Here is a 22,693-nt window from a genome sequence, read left to right as displayed (position 1 = left end):
TCCGGTTACCGTTCAGTCCTTAACGATGTTTAATTTTTACCACAGTCGAAAAATATAGATCTAGGTAGAAAATGAAAATTAGTTTTCTAGCTGTTACCGGAAAGTCTGGTATCCGTTGCTATTCTTTCTCAATACGATCACTGTTACTATATTTTATTGCAACTGTTGCGAAAATTTAATGCTCGTGCAACAATAAATTGACGTTAAAGCCTTGTTTAGCTAAAAAAGTCGAGTAAACCGTGTACCTTGCTGAGAAACTGCCCCGATCATAATGAGCATATTGTCACTGAACGAAATGCGAGCTGTATTTCCGGACAAGAGGAGCTTTTCCCTCACTTCATTCGGGGTAGTGTGCCATTCCCATTTCCAGGCGACGTACAGGAGAACGGATACCAGTATGATGAACACCATGCTCGCTATCCATACGGTCGGTCGAAATGGCAAAACAAACACGTTGCTAACGTAAGACAAGGACGGACGTCGGAAAATGAACTTTGCCCTGTTCGTTAAATGATGGAGAAAAAACAGAAATTGATCCTTGTTGTAGAATTGTTGTTGTACGTGAATAAGGTGCCGCGTGATAATCGGTATAGTTGAAGGTACTCGAAAACTGACATGTCGACGGCTGAGCAGAACAACGGTCGCTGATGGGTGGGTACATGATTCTCGAAGAAAGAATAAAGGTCCTCGTCAACGTATAAACGGAGGCCTACACAGGACAAAGCCTTGAAGTAGTTGGTGGGTTGTTATAATAAATGAACCAAAGCTTTCAAATTTGGTTGTAACTGTAATAATTAATCTCAAAGATCTAACGAAATTTAAAATGCCTGCCTGTGTGAAAGTTCAGAAGTAAATCAATTCAAAGCATGTGTCTGTAAAAATCGGGAAATCTCAGGGCATTCGGGCATGTGTTTTGGAATTTTTGTATATTCTTCCTCACTAGTGTACGATTTTTTCAAATGTAGAAAGTTACTCTCCGTGAGACAAGTAAGGTGGTTAGTGTGAAAAAAGGTACAAGTGGCGAAGATATGATTTTTGCAGGAATTTTGAAAATCGATGAATGGATGTTGAGAAATATAAACAAGTACTTAAAAACAGTTAATACTCTCAAGATTGACGTTTCTACCTTCATGTTGAGAAAGAATGGCTGATCCTCATCTTCCATTAGTTTCTTAAAATTGGAGTGTTTATTGATGTATTTGGTAATTGAGTTTACGCAAAATTGAACTGAATGGTTAATTTTTAACTAATTCGCATGAATCAAGCATGAACCCTAGAAAAATGTTTATTTTTGTCTGGAAAACCGGGAAATGTCAGGTAATTTGTTATGCTATTGACACTAGACACCCAGATAAACTTAATAAAAGTGATTAAAACCGAATGAAAAAAATTTTTTAAATAAAATAACGAAAATAAAAAAAAAATAATAATAACAAACACAAAGGAAGACGTTGTTCCGCTTATTGTCAACTGTCGACTTGTTAGTACAGTGAATATCCTTATCATCTCTTTCGTACTGTACAATGTATCAGAACCAAAAGTCACTATGTCTACCGAGGCGTACACTCTGATTATAAATTCATAATTCTTTCATATACTTGTCGGATAATCATCACCTTGTGGGCGTGTAGAGCGAAATGTACTGAATCACGTCGATTCTCTCTTTAGTGAAGAACAAAGCCGTGCCTCCCAAATCGATCTCCTTTCGATCCAGCATACCGATCATCCCGCTCCACGTATTGTTCGAGGCTCGGTAGCCCCAGCTTTCGACGGTCTCGAAGCTCACTCTGAATTTGCGACAGCAAAAAAAAAAAAAAAAAACAAAAAACAAAATGTGTCCTCAATCAATTAATTGACAGTAGTTAATGGCAGTTTGCAATCTTGCAGTCTTTTTTGAATCTTGAGAAGACCCTCAAATAAATATCCTCAGGATATTTTTGAAATGAGGCATTTCTCAGCTCTGTACGTGAATCAGAAGCTTTTATTCTCCAATCACACAGTATTAGAGCATGGAAGACGAACTGACTTGTGAGAGTACAACGTATATGCATTATATAACACGAAATGTCATTCGGAACCAGACGGTGATGTTTTTTTTTTTTTTTTTTTTCTGCGCTTCGTACATCGTGTCAGCGTTACACCGACGGCGTTTCGTCGAGTAATGAAGATGGAACGCGGGTTGGATTACAGCTGCTCGTTGTTGGTTCCAACGTACGAGCTGTTTGATATTATAGTTGAATGAAAATGTTTCTTCATCGTGCGTATCGGTTGTGCAGTACATAACGCTATGCAGAATATTTTACGTGTATCCCGAGAGGCGAGGCGTAATTTAAACCCCATAAGACTGAAATAATCACTTACGTTGCGTTCATTATTTCCACCAAGGAAAGTATCCACGGATAATTCACCTTGGCTACCGTGTCTATATGCCGGTCCTCGAAATCAGTCAAATGGTTGATCGAATCGGGATCTGTAATCTAATGATAAAGATCTTTGAAACGGTATCGAGAGTCATTCTCTTTCTCAGAATGAATGCAAGTATGTACTAGTAATAATGTAATATACATCCCTTAATACTAAATACTCGATAATGAAATGAAAAGCATTTTTACATATCCTCGAAACTTGAGAGATGCTTTTTGGAATCTAAAATATACAGTGTAAAGTAAAACATCAGGGTAATTAAGCAGATGATTCGTTAAGTGTTTTATGCCGCATAGCACACATTAAAATGATGGTCCAAAAACCAACATGGCTGCGGTCCACTCTCGTTTGCGATCATATTTTCGTTATAATATCGTATCCGTCACTCACAGTTTACCGAAGGCTTCTTCACACCCCGAAAAATGATGGCAAGAACAGTTTAACACATGGTTTTACTCGCACCGGAAGCTTAAATTGCTGAGGTTTTACTTACGACTAAACATGACTTGAGCGGTGTTCCTTGCAAGTTCTTTCTTCGAACGGAGGAAATCCGCGTTGAGGTTAAGGTTATGCCTAATCCGTCTTTCCAGTATCCTCGATCCTCGATGACAAGATTGCGCGCATTACTTGGTCTGTAGATCGAAATCAATTTGATGAAGTCCGACTTTACTCTCTGCCCGATAATCACGTCGCTGTCGGGAAATATCGACATGTTCGCAAATAGCTCAAAAATCTCTCGGTCCATAATTCGTGACGGTTTATCGGACACATTCCCGCCACTCCTTGAATCTTGGAGCAGAAGCCACTTTGTTGGTGCTATAAACATGCCAGCTGAGTTTGCCTGAAACAAGAGTGCTGTACAGCCATTTAAGGATGATAACACGACACACGAACAAATATTGTTATTTCAGTTACAGAAGTCGAACGTCGAACTTATCTATATAGTTAGAAAGACGCGAGTACGCATAATTTAAAATTGAGTACTATAGTAATTCTTTTACGTTCATGACTAAAAATTTTTCTCAAAAAATAACGAAGGAAAAGCTTCTAAACTAAATCCCGCTGTACGGTGAAATTCACGCATGATTATTCACACTATCACAGAAGTATTATATCGAATTTTGAACGAAAGAAAGTATAGTTCCGATAAATTTAAAAAATTATACATTTTTTTTTTGATTTTATACCAACTTTAAGGGGCCTCAAATTTTTTTTGCACATTACACCTTTAAAGTTCACTCAAAACTGAAACTCCATTGTGCCCAACTATTTTTTCTAGGATCAACAGTTTCCAAGTCGTACTTATTTGTAACTCGCGAATAGAAATGTACAAAAAATCTCTTATTAACTAACAAAAATATTTCACACAGTCTCAACCGGATTTGGAAGGGGTAGTGGTGTGGCCACGTTGATTACACGTAGAATCGATCCCTTATTATGATTTGCCAGAGATCATCCGCGGCTGACAGAAAATCGGGACTCGTTTGATACCGTCATGTTTCGGAATCCAAGATTTAGATAAAACAGTACATTTAATTGACGGATGGATTATCAACTGACACGGAATAGGTCATTTGACGTCGCATACATCGAGATAACAAAGCCACGTTATTAGCGATTGAAATTGATGTCATGATAGCGACACGCGGCTCACACACCGCCTATGTACAAGTTATTAAATTACGTAATTTGAGGATCGGCCCATCGGCTGCATTTTGATTTATGTTTGACGTTTTAATCCAGTATATGCCGCGCGTTTGGACTAGATACGAATTGGCGTACGGAAATCAGTATTTTCATTGCTAACGATACTTCGATATATTCAAGATATCATGAAATTCTCGTTTTGAGAAATTTTCGTTCCGTTGCTAGAATAAAACTACCACCGCCAATTCCATGACGTTAATTTCATTTCGTTGGTTTCAAGTGTCGTGTAATTTGTATCGCGAGTTCAATAATCGATGTGCAAAAATAATAAAGAAAAAAATTGTTGGCACTCGAGCCACCAATTGAAAAAGGTGTGAAAAATCTCTCACCTCTATCAAGATATCAAAAGCACCTGGACAATCGACGTCAATTATGTAATAGTTACGATGACGATCCAGATCTGGTCAAGATATGTCATTATCAAACTCTGCGCGTGGTGTTTTGGCAGCAATTAAAACGTTTCGTTCTGAGGCCTGGTGAACCAGTTGAACAAGCTCGTCTGAAACGTGTTGCCAACTTCTTGCAAATATGTTTATTTCTTATTTTCATTTTTTTTTTTTAATCTTTTAACCACGTTAATTACGCAACGAAGATGCGTGTATCAAAGCAATGTTATTCATACGTGTACCGACCTTTTTCCAAGCAGAGAAACGCAGTAACCGCTGACGGGTTTGTCCCGATTCCGTCCGCCTTTGTTGCGTCAATAGCAAAACGAGACATGACTGATACGTCGTCAGGATTAATTGCCCCATAGCATAGGCAGCCCCGAGTTATTACAATCAGAACGAAACAGCGAGACGTTGTTGTTTCCCACATTTCGGTTCTTTCGACCGTTGCGACAAAAGCTTCGGGCGATTATTCATCGCAGGTAATGTCCGAGGTCCTTTATAACCAGAACCTCGGCTCCCGATCGAATATTCATGAAAGAACGCGTGTCGTTGCACGAATCCACGAGGACGAGGCAAATCCATGGCATCCCGTAATCACTGCTTTGCCGAATCATGCGGAATCGAATTGAAAAACATTATGAGCGTAAGCATTACGTGCTCCCTCTCTCTCTCTCTACCGCATCATTAAAGTAAATCGCTTCGATCCTGTCCTAATTGTATGCGATTACAACAATTCCTGCGCACGCGAATTATAGCTTGCTAGATTTTGGCCGAGTATCAAATGGCAAACATTAAGTTACGATGGTCAGAAACCGGCAACCCAATTTCGTACGTATACGTTACCTTGTATTTTAATAATGAATCGTCTCGATTTTGATTATCCACTTGAGATAGCGTTTCCTTTTATCCAATTTCTCGTCAGCCTCGTGAAAATGCATATTTCTGTATTCGGTGCCGAGTGGAGGTCGGTCTCTATTGTAATTCTTTCTCAAGTACAGCTGAGTCTCGATAATCCAATTTTTATTTTTCATCAATAATCTGTAACGAATTATGTGTCGATTATTCAAAACTGTATCAAATAAGTGCGAATAAAAATGTTATACGTTTGCGATAAACTTGAAGAGCGCAGCTGACGCTCGTGGATGAATTATGTTTCGCATAATGAAATTCCTTGGAAAGAAGTCGACACGCGAATTCAAAATGTATCTATACTATAGTATCGTGCGTGGTAGATGAAATTTGCAATTAAAAGAAATCAGCTCCCGCGATATTTCTCTTCGAGTTCCTTATATTTCATATATTTCTAGACAAATCGTAATTCCGTAAAAAGCAAAACCATTGTATGTCTACTTCCCCTAAACTTGTCTATACTCCATGTTGGGCGATTCGAAATTGGGAATTGAGCAACGCAAACGGAACCAGCTAATCGTAATCGACGCTTTGGCGCCGCCCATTTCTACTGCAGTTTTGATCCAACTTAATCTCAACGAAATCACCTGCTCGTGAGGGGATCGTGACCGCGTTTATGTTGGTATATTGTTACAAGATTCTGACTCACTGACCACGTTTTTCCCCGGCTTTAATTAATACGAGACGGCTGAATGTGTGTCAATATGTGTTAGATTGCGACAAGTATTCAAAGCGAAGGATAAAGACGCTATAAAGGTATTTTCAGTGAAATCATTCCACGGTTTATCGCATATACGACTTACCTACAGCTACGGCAAAGGTCGCTCACGTTCATGGTACATAAATCAAGATAGTCGTTAACGTTCGCGTACATAAGTATACGTATACAAATAATACAATTCACATACGTGTATCACCTTCAGTGCAGATTTCCTACATCGTCTAGTCGAATACTGCACCTTTTCACAGATTCTTCATCCCATAACTAATAGATTGTCACAATGCACCGTGATTTTCAACTCAAGAGAATGATGTAGTCGGTCTTTACCAACTGACTAAAATTCCACTTATTTTTACTATTATAAATATCAAATTACCGATGCGAAAATGTCACAGTAAGCGCAATTCTACGTACAATGCCGCGAACAAAACTATACCAAGACTTCTTCTTCGTGCGAAAATAACGCCAAGATAGTCTGTGAAAAGCTGAGTCTTGTAAAAGCGGTAAAAATTTCATTCGAGACGACTTAGTTCGGTGTTAAATCTGCACTATCATGATAAGCATTAAGTCTGATCTTGAATTGAGATAAAAATTTTATCCGAACACAAATTGACGTTACGATTACGTAAGATTTTTGACAAACTGGGGTTCAACTTCGCACGTAAATTCACGTAGTCTTTTGAACATGAAGGACAGTATTATCAGATAATAAATTTTCGTTAATATTTTCATAACACAAAAATTTTATCCTTAAGCTTAAAACTCGTAAAAAAAAAAAAAAAATATCGGCACGAGCCTCCTTCGGCAAATTTACAAATAAAATGTAATAAGTTAACCCACCGCTTTAATATATACCCACAGTTACGTATACCTAGGTATATTAATTCTATTATTATATATCTGCAAAGACTCCAAAGTCGTCAGACTCTCGTTATAAATTATTGTTAGCCGTTAATATCCCGTATATGTATAGGTATAATTATCGTGACGACGATAAGACGAGGGGCCCGTCTCGAAACAGACCTGCAATCTAACGAAAGCACACGTGACAGTCACTGTGCCAACACGAGATCCAAGTGTGTATATAACGTGCCGAGAATGATCCGAGCTTTGAAATTTCTCGGCTTATCGATTATAAACAACTATTCAAGTTGGACATAGTAATGATACTCCGGTCGAATTATTTCCATTGATCAACACCGTTTAATCGCGATTTATAACCGTGGGCAATTATTAAACTAAATCGCAAATTTGACGTAGAATAACGTGCAGCCAAGGATTTCGAAAAGTCTTTTATATCGTCTCGCGTTACGTGATCACGTTAATTAATTTTTCGTACAATATAGCGGACAAAAGTACGCTGCCATTGTCTTGTGTTTTTTCAAGGACAGCGGTAATAAATGAAATAAAAAGAAAGGAATCTTAATAAATGAAGGGAAAATTTCTCTGTTGTCAATGTTTTTCAGCTGAAGCGTGACGCGTCTTATCTGTGTAATTCATATACAGCGAATCAAACGATTATCCGATCATTTGTAACATTTGTTATATCGACAAATATCGTCGCCGATCATTTCCACATTTTTCAACCACACAGCCGCGACTTTCTTATTGACATTGAATATTGTTTTCACACCGTTCGTGCAAATTTCTTTACGTGCAAATATCGAGGAGTGACATCGTTAATCAGCGAATTGTTGGGTCGCTACGTTAACGCGTCAACGTCGAAACTTGTCAGAGTCAATCACGTGCGAGTAGCTTCGACGCATTTCAACTTCCATGCACATACGGTTATAGTACAAGCATTCGCAGACTTCTACGAGTATTTGTCCGATTTAGTTTTATTTGCTTAAAAAATACGCTAAATTCCTTTTCTCTTGAAAGTTTATTGGCGTAGATAATGGTAATAATAATATCGAAGCGTGCGTTGCTTGTGCGTGTTATTCTACCCGAAAATTTAAATCAAACCACAAAATCTCTGCGGCATATTCCTGCATATTTAACGAAGCCGCTTGCTAAACAATTCGTGTGGAATAAGAATAGGTGATTCGAAAATATGAGCGAGCTAAGAATGTGTGATTTTATAGCAGTAACCGGAAATTACGTAATGTACCCCGAGGAAGAGTGATTCAATTTTGCTTCGCAATATCGAAGTAGAAATCTTGAACCCACTTCCACACTGAAAGTATACCTGTAACAAAGCAAAAAAGTATTCGTTGTTATAAAAATACTCGCTTGTTATCTCGCGAAACGATTTATGCATTGGTACTAGTTTAATTGAATTACTACACGAGACGTTTTTCCTCTTATTCATCACGAATTCACTGGTTCGTGGAAATGCACGCTTGTAGATCGACAATGTTATGCAGATTGCAGGATTAGATCTAACGCCAATTTGTATACGCAAGGTTAGACTTTCCGAATCCCATTAAAATCTGTTTCCCAATTATCAGCATTTGTTGAAATTTCCGTATTTACCAGAGAACGGAATAAAGTCCTATGGATCCCTTCCTCGATTTTCAAGTATCACTTAACACATTTTTTGCAAATTTTATGATACCGATTGGTAACATTTGCTTGTTTTTCCCACTACCGTGTTTTAACGATAGCTAACCCTTTTTGAAAACTTTATTGGCAAACGGATTCAGTACCTAGGAATGGCAGAAATGCCATTTATAGTCACATCCTGATCAATTTATTCCTACTTGATTAAATATTATTAATTATTAGTTCACGTTAGCATGTTCAGTAAAACGTGAATTCATCATTCATTGTGTACTTAAATACATTGCATTATATTTCCTCTCTTTTTAAACGCATGCAATAAACATCATATTTGCCAAGATGTTAACATTGAGCGACGCGTGCATTATTCTTCTTCTTAAAATCCACCATAAAGTTTGGATGTAAACTCGCGTGCGCTCGTTGCGCGACAACATTGTGCAAGATTAGATGCGCATTAGACGAAAAACCACGAAAGACCCTCAATCGTAGCGCTTTTTTACGTTTCATCTGCATCCGACTCGACATCTCGAGTCCACGTGTTAAACACACCGGCAATCAGTTGTAAAATAATATCTGCGTCACCGTGCGATGTTAGCAACTTTGATCCGACGTCTTACGTAGTCACGTGCCGGGGTCTCGGGTATACATTTGAAATTCCGACGATATCACGTGCCTCCCGTGCCTCGAATAATGCCTGTAATAACGGCATCACGCTCTCGCTCGTGTATTGACAAAATTAACACTTGCGCGTCCAATCAATTCGAGTACATTGTTTTTAATTCACGATTCGTAGATCCGAGCGATCCCTGCGACGTTTTCTCGTATAACGTACCTGTTTACTTATACATGTAGCGAACCGTCGCGTTAATATTTTCAAATGCTTCTTGCGGGAAAACTATTAGACGTGGACTTATTTGCAGAGCTCATCGAGACCTTGAAAACTCTTCAACGTATCTTTTCTCAATCGGTAAGAGTTTAGACAGCTTTGGCACAATTGTGCGATCCTCTTCCGACTTGGCTTACAAATATCGTTTTATCACCAAAACTATTTACATAGTTATAACAAAATACAGTCTAAAATTTAGCCAGACGTTGTAGCTACTTACAGAAAAAAAAAGAATGAAAATCTGTTTGGCAGTTCTGGAGTTATAAATGAACGATGTTGGATTTTATATATGTAGAGAAGAAGAGATAGACTTGTCAGCACTGGGTAAAAAGTAAAGATCTTACCGCCACAAAGTTCACGATACAGCTGAGGTGTTAAAAATTTACATTCCAAAACTGTGAGAGTATCTAGATATAAATTTTATTAGTTCTAAAGTAAGCTTGTAATTAAAGAGTTGATGATTATACCGTTCTATTGATAACTTCGATAAATTTCAAGGTTCAAGTTCGAATGAATGTGAACACGTTCGGTGTGCTACAATGTTCCGGTACAGTTCGTGTTGTAAGATTAAATGATTCGAAGTACCGAGTTGTCAGAGATTGATAATGATTTTAACTTGCGTGACCAACTCAAGAGTATTCTGAAAGAAAAACGTCCTTTTCCAAATCTAAAGGGGAAGCAACTTTCTCCCTTTTCTTGAAACTGTCCGTGTTCATGTCTTACTTGCACACGAGGTGCAGGTCCAGCAAAACAATTAACACCACCGATCCTTAAATCATTAACACCCTAAATTTCATTAATAATTCTTTTCTCGTTATTGTCCTGAACTCGAAACTTTATGAAATTAATCAATGCTTCGTATTGCGAGCCGTTCGCAAACCTAATCCTTCTATTATATGTACACGTCGAATTCTTATTGTTAAACAAACAAGAAGAAATTCTACGTGCGACGTGGTCAACGTACGAGAAAATAAGAACGAAGACACAAGGATTAGACATTTTCCTTGCGACGACGCGACGATTGGAAAATTCATTCGCGGTGATACTGAAGTGACCGGACTCGTCTCGTTTATTGTTGAATGTTCATTTTTACAACTGATAATTTCCTCTTGTTTTTTTTTCGGTACAGGAAAACAGCTTTCGCTTGACACAGATTGTGCAACTCGGTAAATACAGGCGGCCTGCGGAGCTGCAGCTGTTTCTTGCGTCTGGCGTACGACTGCCGTTTCTACTGCATGGAATGTGGATTTTATGCGCAGGCGAAAAGGCACTACGGTCCAAACGACATCCGCCATACACTCTGGTAAACCTTGAAATTCCTCGTAGATAGTCGAAGTAGGTACGTTACGTGCTGGTGCGGCAGCAGACAAGTCCGAGAATATGGCTTTTCGTGAAGTGCGAATTGGTCGGTGAAATTTGACAACTTCAGCTCGGTAGGAACTCGGTTCTCGTTCGCATATTATCAATTGCGTATCGGTGTAAGATCTGGAGATGAAGTGAACGTTGCGATATAGAAACACGCTTGCGTTTTATTACGCAGAAACGATTCGATCGGTTACATATTCCAGTTGTAGAGTTTGAAATTTTGAAACCAGTGAAATTTCATCCGGAAATCAAATTAATATCCGATTACTGAGAAAAAAAACAAAAAGCATTATAATCAATGCGGACTAACAGGCAATAATATTCACTGATCTGAAACGGAGAGCTTGAACCGATTCTCCGAGATCCAGGTCGTAGCAATTGTCGTAGTGATCGAAGTGTCTCAGTACGTAACTAGTAAATTCAAACATCCCCGAGAATATGAGCATCAAAGGTACTTGGCGACCAATTCGGTCGCCGTATATATACATGAGTGTGATTATCACGATGGCAGATTGTTGTGCGGATTGAGACGGATCGATCGATCCATCAAAATACTCGAAGATTGTATATTACATTTTTCTTTTTTTTTTTTTTTAACTGACGCGTAGATGGCTTCAACGCCAATTGTCATTTTAAGCGCCTAATCCATGATCGCAATCTACGAGACGTATATATATACATATATATATATAGACATATTAAGCGGCAATGCAGATCGATAATCAATAACTCGCACTGATTCAAATACGGTTCATACGTCAGTGTCACGTGCTCATTTTTAAGGTGATTCTGCACTTCGTAATGCAGCTGTAACAGTGCCGAAGAGTCATCGACTCGTCCGAATCACGCATGTCTAATAACAACGATTGGCTATTCTGCTAACAAGGATGTTTCGAAAAATGACAACGATCAATATCGCGTTCACGGCACACGACAAGGGGTAAAAACGCGGTCGAAAGTTGTAACGAATTGGTGAGAATGAACTTGATATGATATTCTGCGAAACGGACATCGCGTCGATACAAACAGCGAGTTCTATTCTTATGTAATTGTTGCACAATATCATATCTCAGATAGCATATGAACAATTCATTTTCCTCGTACGTTTATAAAATAATTGCTATTCCGGAGATAATTTGAATCTTAATAATGCGTTATGCTCACTTGACAGTTACCCGGAAAGCTAAGGTAATACACGTAGGAGTACCTTATGCTTAATTAACGAAAACTTGTACTTTGTCGCACGCGCTTATAATAGACATTCTAATGGCTACAGGTAATGCCAATGCGATGTTAATAATTTTTTTGAATTATTAATTATCACTCGTGCGAATATTATAAATAGAACTGTAACACTGGGACCGCTTGACATTTTTTTTGACCTGTATTAGAATTTTTTCGAGGTTCTTGACGACGAATCCGTGAAAATTCTAGCCCTGACGGTAGGACGATAGACATAAAAATTGTATACGTCCGGAACAACGTAACGTAAAATTCATGCAATGCAATTATTTGTATAGATTTTCAAGAAACATGAAGGAGAACAAATTCTGTTATTTTCCGCGTCGTGTTCACTCACCTGCATAAATCACCGTCTAATATTAAGTATTCCTTGCCGATCCTGGCCTTGATGGTAAAAAGACGAAATGGGTTACTTACTCATCGTTACCGGCATGATAAAACGACTAGCACATTTCGACGTAGCAAAAGTATTGACCGTGACTTTACGGCGAGCAAGAATTCGAGGAATTCTTTTAAGATTCAGAATACGTGTCGTCGGACAAGTTTAATACCTCAACCCTTCCAGCCAGCATCTCGTGTTCGAAATTTCTATTAGGAGGAAAGAAACTGTGATAAATCGTAATGAATCGTAATGAGTGCGCAATAAAAATATTTGCAGATCTGCGCCGAGACGGCACATGGAGCGGAAAATGACGTTAGACAAACTTACGTCAGCACCAAGTGTTTCAATCTCAGGGTTCGTACGCACAGGGAAAACCCTGGGAATTTCTTACAGCAGGATAAAAGTCAGAGAATTTTTAAAATAAGACTGGAATTTCAAGTCGGTCGAAGAAATAAACTCGAATTAGTACGAAAAGTACGAATTACTATCGATCTTAAAGAAAAAAAAAAGATCGGATTCAAAACTTTGTTTCTACGCGCGAAAAGTCTCAGACTATTGTTTGTAAATTGATAGTCAGACAGTGAGATAGTTTCTAGGTAATAATCAAGGTATTGGTATTAATATGTAAAAAAAATTGTCATCAGTCAGCTTTATATTTCTTGAAAGGTTACTGGAAAAATTCTATTTTTGGATTTGATTGCCTTGAAAACTCAGGGATTTTCGGATTTCAAAAAGCGTATGAACCCCGAATCTCCTCCTCGACGGTTGAATCGCAAATTCAACTCTTGAGCCGATTCAAGTATACTATACTATATATATATATATAAAGCAAAATCTACATATCTTAATTGTAAGATATCGATCGTTACAGATCTACTTTGTCAAAGAACATGCTCATTTTATTGCATTTTTTTCGGATCATTGCCCATTTTGGCGGTATAATCTTCAAGCGATTATTTTACGCAATGTATAAGCAGTGCAAGCCGAGCGATGCATTACTGCCATAATCATCGAGCACATGTTCATCTTGACGAGTAACCAACACAGGCACCGAAAAAAAGAAGCGTCTTATCTAGTAAGAATAATAAAAAATAATGGATGTTCGACTCGATTATTTTTCCTCAGAATCGTTTCTTGTTTTTTTACTCCCACGAACGACGCAATACAATATCAATTTATGTGATGAGAGTATCAATTATTATCATTGCCTTACCTACTAAGTACCTATTTGATATAAATAGTGAAATGTAAATGAATATTTTCACCTGAAATAGAAAAATATTTTGAATGAAACTGTAAATTATCAAAAAATTTCACCGCTACTTCTGTACGCATGACTACATACTGAAGTTTACGAAATTTTGATTTCACATGCACCGTTTCAAAAAATTACGAAATAACCGATCAATCGATTATTTTTTACCGATTCAATCGAGTCGTGTTCGATAATTTTTTTGGACCCGATTAATCGATCCATCGATTATTTTTAGCTATTATCCAGCGAACTGAACCATCATACCTACATATTTTTGGTGATGCTGAATCCGAATCCGATTTCAAAACAGCTTCTTCACCCCCATATATATATATATATATTAGGGGTGCTTCGCCAACCCCAGTTTTCGGGTTTGAATGGGAGGGAGGAAAGAAGGCGATGAGAGTCAGGCTTTTCCACGTACAAGAATATATATATACGGCTTAGTGTCGGATTCCTGATCCCTAGACGGACGTATATACAGAGGGTGAAAGTTTAACGGTATACATGTAGGGTAAAGGGTTGAATATGCCTAGGTTCCTGGGCATATACGTAGTAGGTTCGAGGGTCAAACCTTTACTTGCGCATAGAAAAATCGTGCAATGGATCGAGATGGACGAACGAATGTGTTTCAGCCAAAAGTACTAAAAATCTGGTGGTGGTGAAACAATTTCGACACCGGATCCGGATTCCGGATGTTCAAGGATCCGTAGCTATGGTGGTCTCGTTTTTGTTTTTTTTTTTTTTATACGATCGTGCGATCGGTAGTCGTAAGGAGCCCGGAGCAGAACCTTGCAGACTCATCCGTCATCGTTACCGACGGAGCGGCGGCAAGGCGCGACCCCGTGTTTTATCATCACGGGATCGAATCGGTCAATCGTTCCGGGTATTTGTGCGCTTGACCTACTCTCCGGCACGTGCTTTATATACGTCGCGACGCGCCGACACGCCTCAAACGATCAATCTCTTAACAGAGAGCACAGTACGAAGTTAAAACGAGGAGAAAATTTATCCTACGTAGCGTCTGATGCCGCACACTGTAACGTGCTGATAAGGTTAACGATCACTCGGCTAAATGATCCGGATTCGAGGGAAGAAAGAGTTCACCTGTAGCCTCTGATTATAGTTGTCGATATTACATTTTGCAAATGTCGCAGCATTGAATCTCATGGTTGATTAGTTTAATGATTTTCTATTTTTTTTTTTTTTTTTTTTTTTTTTTTTTCCCCGTCAAACAAGGCCTTAAAGACAATTTATTCCTTACACCGACATAAGAGTATTGCAACAGTTGGAAGAAAATAGGTATAGTACGAATGATCGCGATAAAAAAGAACAGCAACAGATGCTGGATTTTATGGTTGCAGCAATAAAACTTATTTTCATTTTTTTTTTTACGAAACTGTATACTTCGGTTATGGTACAAATTGCTAATAGTTAGAGGACTGTGTACAGTGATTTAAACTAGACATTTCTTTCATAACAGTGTGCACGTATTGAGAAACTTGATCGTCCGAATATAATCAGCTACGAAGATGTTGACGAGAAAAATTATTTGACGTGAAAAATCGTCGATTCCTCGACCGTTGCAGCAGAAAAAGGAGCAAACCTGGAAAAATATAATAAATTTATAGTCAGAGGTATTCCGCAACTTCGCGGAAGGCCTGCAGGAAAGCCCGAGTTGAAAACTCCGGGGAATTTACAGTGTGAAAAATATAACCTCTCACTGTGTTTACACAGCGGTATCTCTTCTATGGTCAGGTATACCAGCGTACACAATGCATACCTGTGTATATACAGCAGCCAGGTCTAAAACTTGCGATCTTGACCTCGTATAAACGTGACGAATTACGGAGCCCAAGAATTCCTTGAAAGGAACGTCAAGTGCGAAGTAGTCTCATCGCGTATTTATAAAGCCCAATGTTAACTGGTCGAAGTCAGGTTTATACGTAGGCACATGTAAATACACGTATGTGATATTTGAGACGCTGCGGCGATCGTTGAAGCGGTGTATAAACCTGAATTTAGTTCCTTGAAAGTAAGAGCGTTTTTCCTTTTACGTCGTAGTTTTAAATGCTTCTTATCCCTTCCGTCTCTTTATCTCTCTCTCTCTCTCTCTCTCTCTCTCTCTCTCTCTCTCTCTCCTTCTCTCTTTGACCTGCCGTCCTGCATCGCAGAGTTTAATGGTTTAACGATAAGAAAAACTAGCGGACAACGTTGTAATTTAAAGAACCGTACAACAGGTGTGCAAAATCTATAACCATATAACCTTATACGGGCGTAACTGACAAAGCTGCAATAAACCGCGAAAAAGAGTCCTCAGCTTATAGGTTTAAGGTTGGATTACGTTTTATTATTACTTACTTATTTATTTATTTTTTTCAAAAACTTTCGTTCCGTCACGTTGACTTGGCATGTTGCGAAAAACGCCGTCAAATTATATTTCGTTTTATTAAAACTGGTCAGTTGTCAGTGTAGATTTATAACTAGCAATTATTTTCTCCATTCTTGACATCACGTCTTCGGATTGATTGATCGCTCCCGAATTTTTAGATAGCGCAATTTTCTTTCCAACACTTCACAACTTTGAACCAAATTTTCGTTTCCGTATTAGGGAAATTTGAATTCAATAGTGATAAATTTCCGACGCTTGGTGCGAGTATCCGTCGGTTACGAGTGAGAAAAACACTTGTCGTAAGAAAAATAAAACACACTGTGTCTTTGTAATTTTTCCAGTTCACGCGCAAACTATACAATAAATATAATAAATTAGAATAACGCCACGTAATCGTAGCACTAAAAATATTGACAAGAAAAATTCTCTATTACACGCACATACGCATTATACATAATTAGCAAAAGTGGATAATTAACGGAATGAAAATGAAAATAATCTTAGGCCTTTTACGATATATATATATATATATATATATATATATATATATATATATTTATAACGCACAGCAGAGCTATAAAATCTCATTGCAATACCGTATTTTTCCCGTGCGTCAAAGTCACGTTATGTCCTGTCACATATATACCGTCATTCTTCAAGCAATTATGCATAATAACAATAATAATAACAAGAAATTGATAAATATCCGCGAATCGCTGATTGCAGGCGTAACCCTATCAATATTGGATAAAAATAATTCCTGCCTTCGAATTCCGGTTTCGATCGAAGAAAACTGATACGTCGTTTATTTTCAATGCCATACAAACCGTGGCTAGAAAGGCTAAAGGTTGCGGAAGAGACTTGAAAACAAAGGTGTAAACGAAATTTCTAATTCTCCCCTTCGATATCCGTTTTGTAGCAACAGACGATACCGCGTTTAGGTATAAACCGAATCGCATTTCTCACTCTGGGAGCCGAAAAACGGAGGGTGCCGAACGATCTTTACCGCAATTTGAACGGTCAACCGAGACTCGCGCTATCACGGATTAGGTTTAATCCCTCGCAGCGAGAGTTGCCGATAAGCCGGCTCGGCGAGGGCGGAAGGGAGGGGGATGAAGACTAGCGGGAGGTAAACAGAGGGTGGGGCGAACGGGCAAGCCGGTGATTGGCTGATCGGCGACGGACGCGAGGTTCTTAGCGGCGCGGTGCTCGCCGAGTTTTCGTTAGTGAGCATTGCCTAGGTGAGCGACACGGAGCCTTTGGCGCTAGGCTGACGAGCTGTGTCTGACGGAAACCGAGAAAACCGAGAAAACCGAGAAAACCGAGAAAACCGAGAAAATCGAGAAAACCCTCTCGCGACGAGGAGTAACCGAGTCGAAATCTATCGCCGGATAAAGTTGCCGAAATCCCGCGCTCTCCGTTCGAAATGGGTACCGGAAACGGAACTGGACAGGGCACCGAGATGGAGGCGAAGAACGGTGTCAAATCCCCGATGCCGACAGGGGAGGAACCGAGCAGGCCGCATGGTGAGTCTCTGTTCTTTTTTATCCAACGAAACCGCACAACGTTCGAATATTTCAAACGATATATACGATAAGTCTGTCAATTATTGACCCTGTTATTTTACGAAATTATAAATTGACGACAAAAAATTTTGACTTTCTCGATTACTAAAGCAATTGCTCTAGGATCAGAGGCTGCGAGTTTATATTTTTGCTTATTTTAGAACTTTGGATCAAACAGATGCAACCGAAAAAGGTCAATAATTGGTAGACACTTACCTTATCGTGAGGATTCCTTGAGAGTTAACAACGCGAACAATTTTCCGCCGGCATATAGGCAACCGGAGTTACGCATTGAACGCAGCAAGCGTGCGAGATGTAACTCCGGTTGTCTATGTAACGGCGGAAGAATCGTTTGCGTCGTTAACTATCAAGGAATCCTCCAGGTACGTCAAATGATACGCAGCTGTAAAAACCTTTCGCACAACCGCTGTAATCTATACACATATATAGATATACTGATTTTTAATTTAGTCATTTTATCGTTACCTCTTTTCAACGCGTTCGAAAGATTTCATCCCCCCCCCCCCAAAAATATTTCTGAAACGAAAATTTCGTTGTCTCAGACCACTGTGCACCGATCTCAACGCGCTTTAAGTTGTCTTCGGGACACGTCGTCGACGGCACGTGGTTATTTCTAAATCCTCGATCTGCCATGAGATAACCCTAGTCACTTGGCGAAATGCCAGAGGATGCCATTGCAGACTGTGTCTAACTGCTACGTGTTATAATCTACCTACCGAAGAATCTTTTTGCTCGACGAAAATTTTTATCCCCCCCTCCCCCACCTCGACTCCTTCTTTTCATGAACTTTTGTAAATCTCGTACGAATTTATACGTGTATACCCGCCTACCTGTTGCCGGGTTTAACACGAGGTTGTTACGTCTTGGTACAATATATCTGCAGGTGGATTCCATGTTCCTTGTGAATTGGAATATTTTTCTGTTTCGTTTTTTCATTTGTAATCAGTCGTTTGTCGAAGCTGATAATTATATGCCATATACAGATATTTTAAAGAAACATTAGTACATGTAAGACTTTGCGAAACGTCGTTTTAAGGCAACTCGACAGTTATTTTTTAAAATTAATTTTCTTCGTGAAATAAACGATAGAATGCGTTGATCTTGAAACGTATAAATTTGGACTCGTTCATTCGAAAGTTAATCCTCGATCCTCCGAAAGGACCTTGATTTATATGAAACGTAAACACATGGTAGTATGGGAAAATTTCTCTGCTATTTTTTAATTTTGATGTTAATTTCTCTCCCGTTTCTACGCTGTGAATCTTATTGATTCTTTAATTTTTTTCAATTTTTTTTTTTTTTGCATAACAATGAAAATTGACCCGTATACATACGTGAGTAACAACAAAATCATATAGTACTCATCATCCTTATTAGCCTGCTAAAACTGTTATGCATGGAATATTTTTATAAAATTGACGTTGAATGGTCATAAAAGTAAAGTTCACCGGACGGTAAATAAAAACTAATAACCGACAAGTTTAGCAGGAACCTTCTCATTTAATTATACAACTGAATAATTACGACCTTTTCACATGTCTCATAATTTCTATTCAACCAATAATTAAATTTTTCAATTTATTTTATTTCACCTCGTCGGAATCAACACCGTAATCGTAAAACTCTACTGTTGAAAAATAATAAATTTCCTTTACTGTTCTTCGTTTAATAAATTGCAAGCGTGGATTACACGAAGTACAATAATCACCTTGGTTTTAGGCGAATGTCGTCTCGTCGAGACAGAAAAATGTGGTACAACAGAATTGATACAGCTGGCATAATTATCAGCTTATACGTTGTATCTACCTACACGTATATTATACAAGAGTAAAAATAAAAAAAAAAAAAAAAACACTTGTCTATAATTTCGCACGTACAATTATGCAATTTTTTTAATTTCTAATAGTTATTTTTCGTTTTTATCAACGTCGAACAGTTGCGCAATACTGCCGTTAGTGCGCGGGTTATGTTTCACCGTACAACACTGCATAGATCAGCAGCTGCAACTCGGGAACTACTGCAATATGTATTGCATAGAATCGTCTGTTAATTTCCATCTAGGTATATATATATATATATATATATATATATACATGTATGTACATATATATTGTGTATCTAGATATACCTAATACCGCACATAAATATGCAGCTCGTCCAATGAAAGAGGCCATAAGAGATATATCTATGCAGTCGTAGTCCAGTAGCCAGCTCAAGGTCCCGATAAGACTGCTATTTTAACCTGCTTGCGTTACGATGATCGGAGCGTGCATTAAGGAGAAAATTAAGGAGAAAAGCACTTTCCTTGCGTGTTTGCATTCTAAGTTTACGGGAGAATATCCGAAAGCGAAGTGCAAGTATTGCGTAGAAAATATGATCGTTGCATCGCGCGGTTCTCTCGAGAAATTTATTGGTTCGTGTAACGCGTTAGATCTCGATCGATTATACGACAAAGGTATATAAACGTGCGCTTGTACTTTCAGTAACTTGAAAAAGAAGATATGGAAAATACTGACCTTTGCCTTCGAGATAACTTGAAATTGAGGTGGACAAAATTGGGGTAGTTGTGAAATCGCTGTATTGAAAATTGTTGAATACATTTTTTAATTATATTACAGAAAATTGAAAAATTCAAAGAAGCATAACGCTTTTACTTCTTGTACCCTTAGTTCGCAAATATCGCCGAGTTCATCTGTAAATTCGATCAATTGACCCAGTCAAATATAAGACGATTGATTCGATGAATGTTGAGAAGTCTTACTGTGCAATGAACATGTGAAATTTCTTTGCCATCAAAAATTGCGACCGGATTTTGATCGGAATTTGCAGTTGGATCGTAGAAGGCAATCTGGATGAAACTTCGAGGTCTAAATACGAGCGTGTTTTTTTAAAGTAAAGATCCAATTTTGATTATATGTATAATTGATTTTCATTTCTTCGACGTGGGCATTGAATTTCCAAAAAGTCTGCCAGAGACCGCGTGCAGTTAAATTTATTTTTCCAATCAATCAAACGTGTCCAAGTTTGTTCCAATTTCTTATTTTTCACCATTTATTCCCCCATCGCCAATCGGAAAATTGGTTATTCGGCCTGGTTTCCAGAGCGAACGGTTTGTGCGCATTTTTCGGCAATTATATCAGAACGTCGTTGAACCACAGTTCCGATTTCGAGGGAGAAATTAATTACATTTGATCCTTTTATTCGAGTACGTAAGAATATGCGTATCACCTGCGCACAGAATCGAGAAAGTTAGTGTTCAAGACGAACGGTTATTTTATCGGAGCCAATTAATTGTGACGTAATAAAATTTGACACCATTGTAGGTAATCAAATGCGTTTACACGCACGTGTGTTGTAAGTATATTGTACATGTAATTACGATACAACACGTCAGTCATTGTAAAAAAAATAAATAAATAAATAATAGGACGTGAAAGTTTTCCTCGTACAGTGCGATTATATTTGTTTTATGAATTTTGTAATGATTGTCATATTATTTTATCGTTGTTATAATAAAATTCATCAATTTCTAATGTGATTCCGGATATTTGGTCGAAAGTAATATTTTTCACAGTTTTGTACCTATCTTCGGTAATCTATTTCTAAAAAATAAATTTACCCGGGGACGAGGTGTTATTCAGTTGCAGATCAAGTGACAAACGATTGTCAATTGTTTTAAAGTAATTTCAAACTGTTTAAAACAATGTCGCAGCGGTTTCAAATAATTATAAGCGGTTTCGCCTATGGTTACAATCTGTTTCAAAACTGATTTCTAAACGATTTCACAATTATTACAAACGCCTTTAAAGTAATACCAAATTATTTCAAACTAATCGTAGCGATTTCACGCAATTTCTGAGGTATTTATTAAAAAGAGGTTTGCAATTTCCACGACTAAATAGCCTCTTTTGCCCGTATAAAATTACCATTGTCATTCTCAATTTTCGCCGTCGTATAAAAAAAGAAATCATCATCGAAAGTGAAAATTATCAGAAGAACGGGTGCGTGCTCCCAAATACGCCATCGAAAGTGACTACGTTTCGTTCCGCTTGAATTCAGAGAGGTCAGATCAGCTTACTTTTCAATAAAGCCGGTTAAACCATGTCAACAATTGGAACGAATTTCGCTCCACGTACGCTGTACAATAATATTACATCTGCGTCATCGTAGAGAACGGCGCAGATTCATTCGGTCGTACGAATATGGATCGATGGCGGTTGTAAAATAGGCTGCCAGGCATCATCGGATGAATTTTACCTCTCGGTATCGTACCTACGCAACTTTCTATCGTAGTTCTACTACCGATCGCACAGTATGAGAATAAGAAAAAAACGCAGTGAAAAAAAAGAGAGATTGTTTAAAATCCGTGTTGAACTTCGACGCTTTCACATACGATTCGACCATCGTCGTTCGATTGGGTAACGCAATCGACAGTAAAGAACAGCCTTACCTGAATTGCCTTTGTGTAATTTCGTTCCTTTGTACTATTGAGCGTAAAACGAGACTTGCGCGGTTATTCTTTACTCGTAGTAAACATATTTGTCTCGCGCCACCATCTTTTATGCAACGATGTTGACCCAACGCAGTTTTATCCCCTTGGCAAAAGCGCAACTTCTCACCTGGCCTCGTTCGCCAACCGTAGACGCGCAACCTCCAAGGTTATTAAAGCTCGCCATTAGCCCAGTTCGATATCCGAAGCTGTGGATTTTTTCATTCCCTTAATTTTGCACCGACTTCGCGGACTTGCCAGAGGAATTTTAAGTAACGAGTTTTTTCCGTTTCTAAAGATTTTCGCAGCCGTTACGACGTTACGTTACATCACATTTTTGTTCGCACTTTTTTATTTTTTTTTTTAACTGTACGACCTCTAATTCTTTTGTTACAATGCGACCAAGTTACAATGCGGCATACCTGTCTCGAATCAGCGCGCGAC

General features: G+C 38.4%; 2 protein-coding genes across 11 annotated transcripts in view; one reads left to right on the top strand and one right to left on the bottom strand.

Moving 5' to 3' along the window:
• Window positions 1-22,693, bottom strand: part of LOC124183304 (glutamate receptor ionotropic, delta-2-like) — a 38,907-nt gene that overhangs the window by 3,072 nt on the left and 13,142 nt on the right. Inside the window, exons 1-7 of one of the 10 annotated variants that reach the window (XM_046571631.1) lie at window positions 17,141-17,156; window positions 16,144-16,527; window positions 15,566-15,945; window positions 2,918-3,265; window positions 2,362-2,477; window positions 1,617-1,787; window positions 246-499 (exon numbers count right to left, since the gene is read on the bottom strand). In XM_046571631.1, the coding sequence (XP_046427587.1) occupies window positions 246-499; window positions 1,617-1,787; window positions 2,362-2,477; window positions 2,918-3,250 (874 nt within the window). In that variant the 5' untranslated portion in view covers window positions 3,251-3,265; window positions 15,566-15,945; window positions 16,144-16,527; window positions 17,141-17,156. Of the gene's footprint in view, window positions 1-245; window positions 500-1,616; window positions 1,788-2,361; window positions 2,478-2,917; window positions 3,280-4,460; window positions 4,631-4,763; window positions 5,118-5,363; window positions 5,558-15,565; window positions 15,946-16,143; window positions 16,699-17,140; window positions 17,157-22,693 lie in introns of those variants that run through there. The other 9 variants (XM_046571626.1, XM_046571627.1, XM_046571630.1 and 6 more) reach the window with 9 other exon arrangements.
• The window catches only part of LOC124183306 (putative inorganic phosphate cotransporter), a 39,791-nt gene continuing 34,437 nt past the window's right edge, over window positions 17,340-22,693 (top strand). The window contains exons 1-2 of the mRNA XM_046571638.1: window positions 17,340-17,465; window positions 17,502-17,700. Of these exons, the coding sequence (XP_046427594.1) occupies window positions 17,601-17,700 (100 nt within the window). The 5' untranslated portion in view covers window positions 17,340-17,465; window positions 17,502-17,600. The remainder of the gene's footprint in view (window positions 17,466-17,501; window positions 17,701-22,693) is intronic.

This window comes from Neodiprion fabricii, chromosome 5 (genome assembly GCF_021155785.1).
Source record: "Neodiprion fabricii isolate iyNeoFabr1 chromosome 5, iyNeoFabr1.1, whole genome shotgun sequence".
NCBI classification, from domain to species: domain Eukaryota; kingdom Metazoa; phylum Arthropoda; class Insecta; order Hymenoptera; family Diprionidae; genus Neodiprion; species Neodiprion fabricii.
This window is presented reverse-complemented; position numbering and strand designations above follow the sequence as displayed.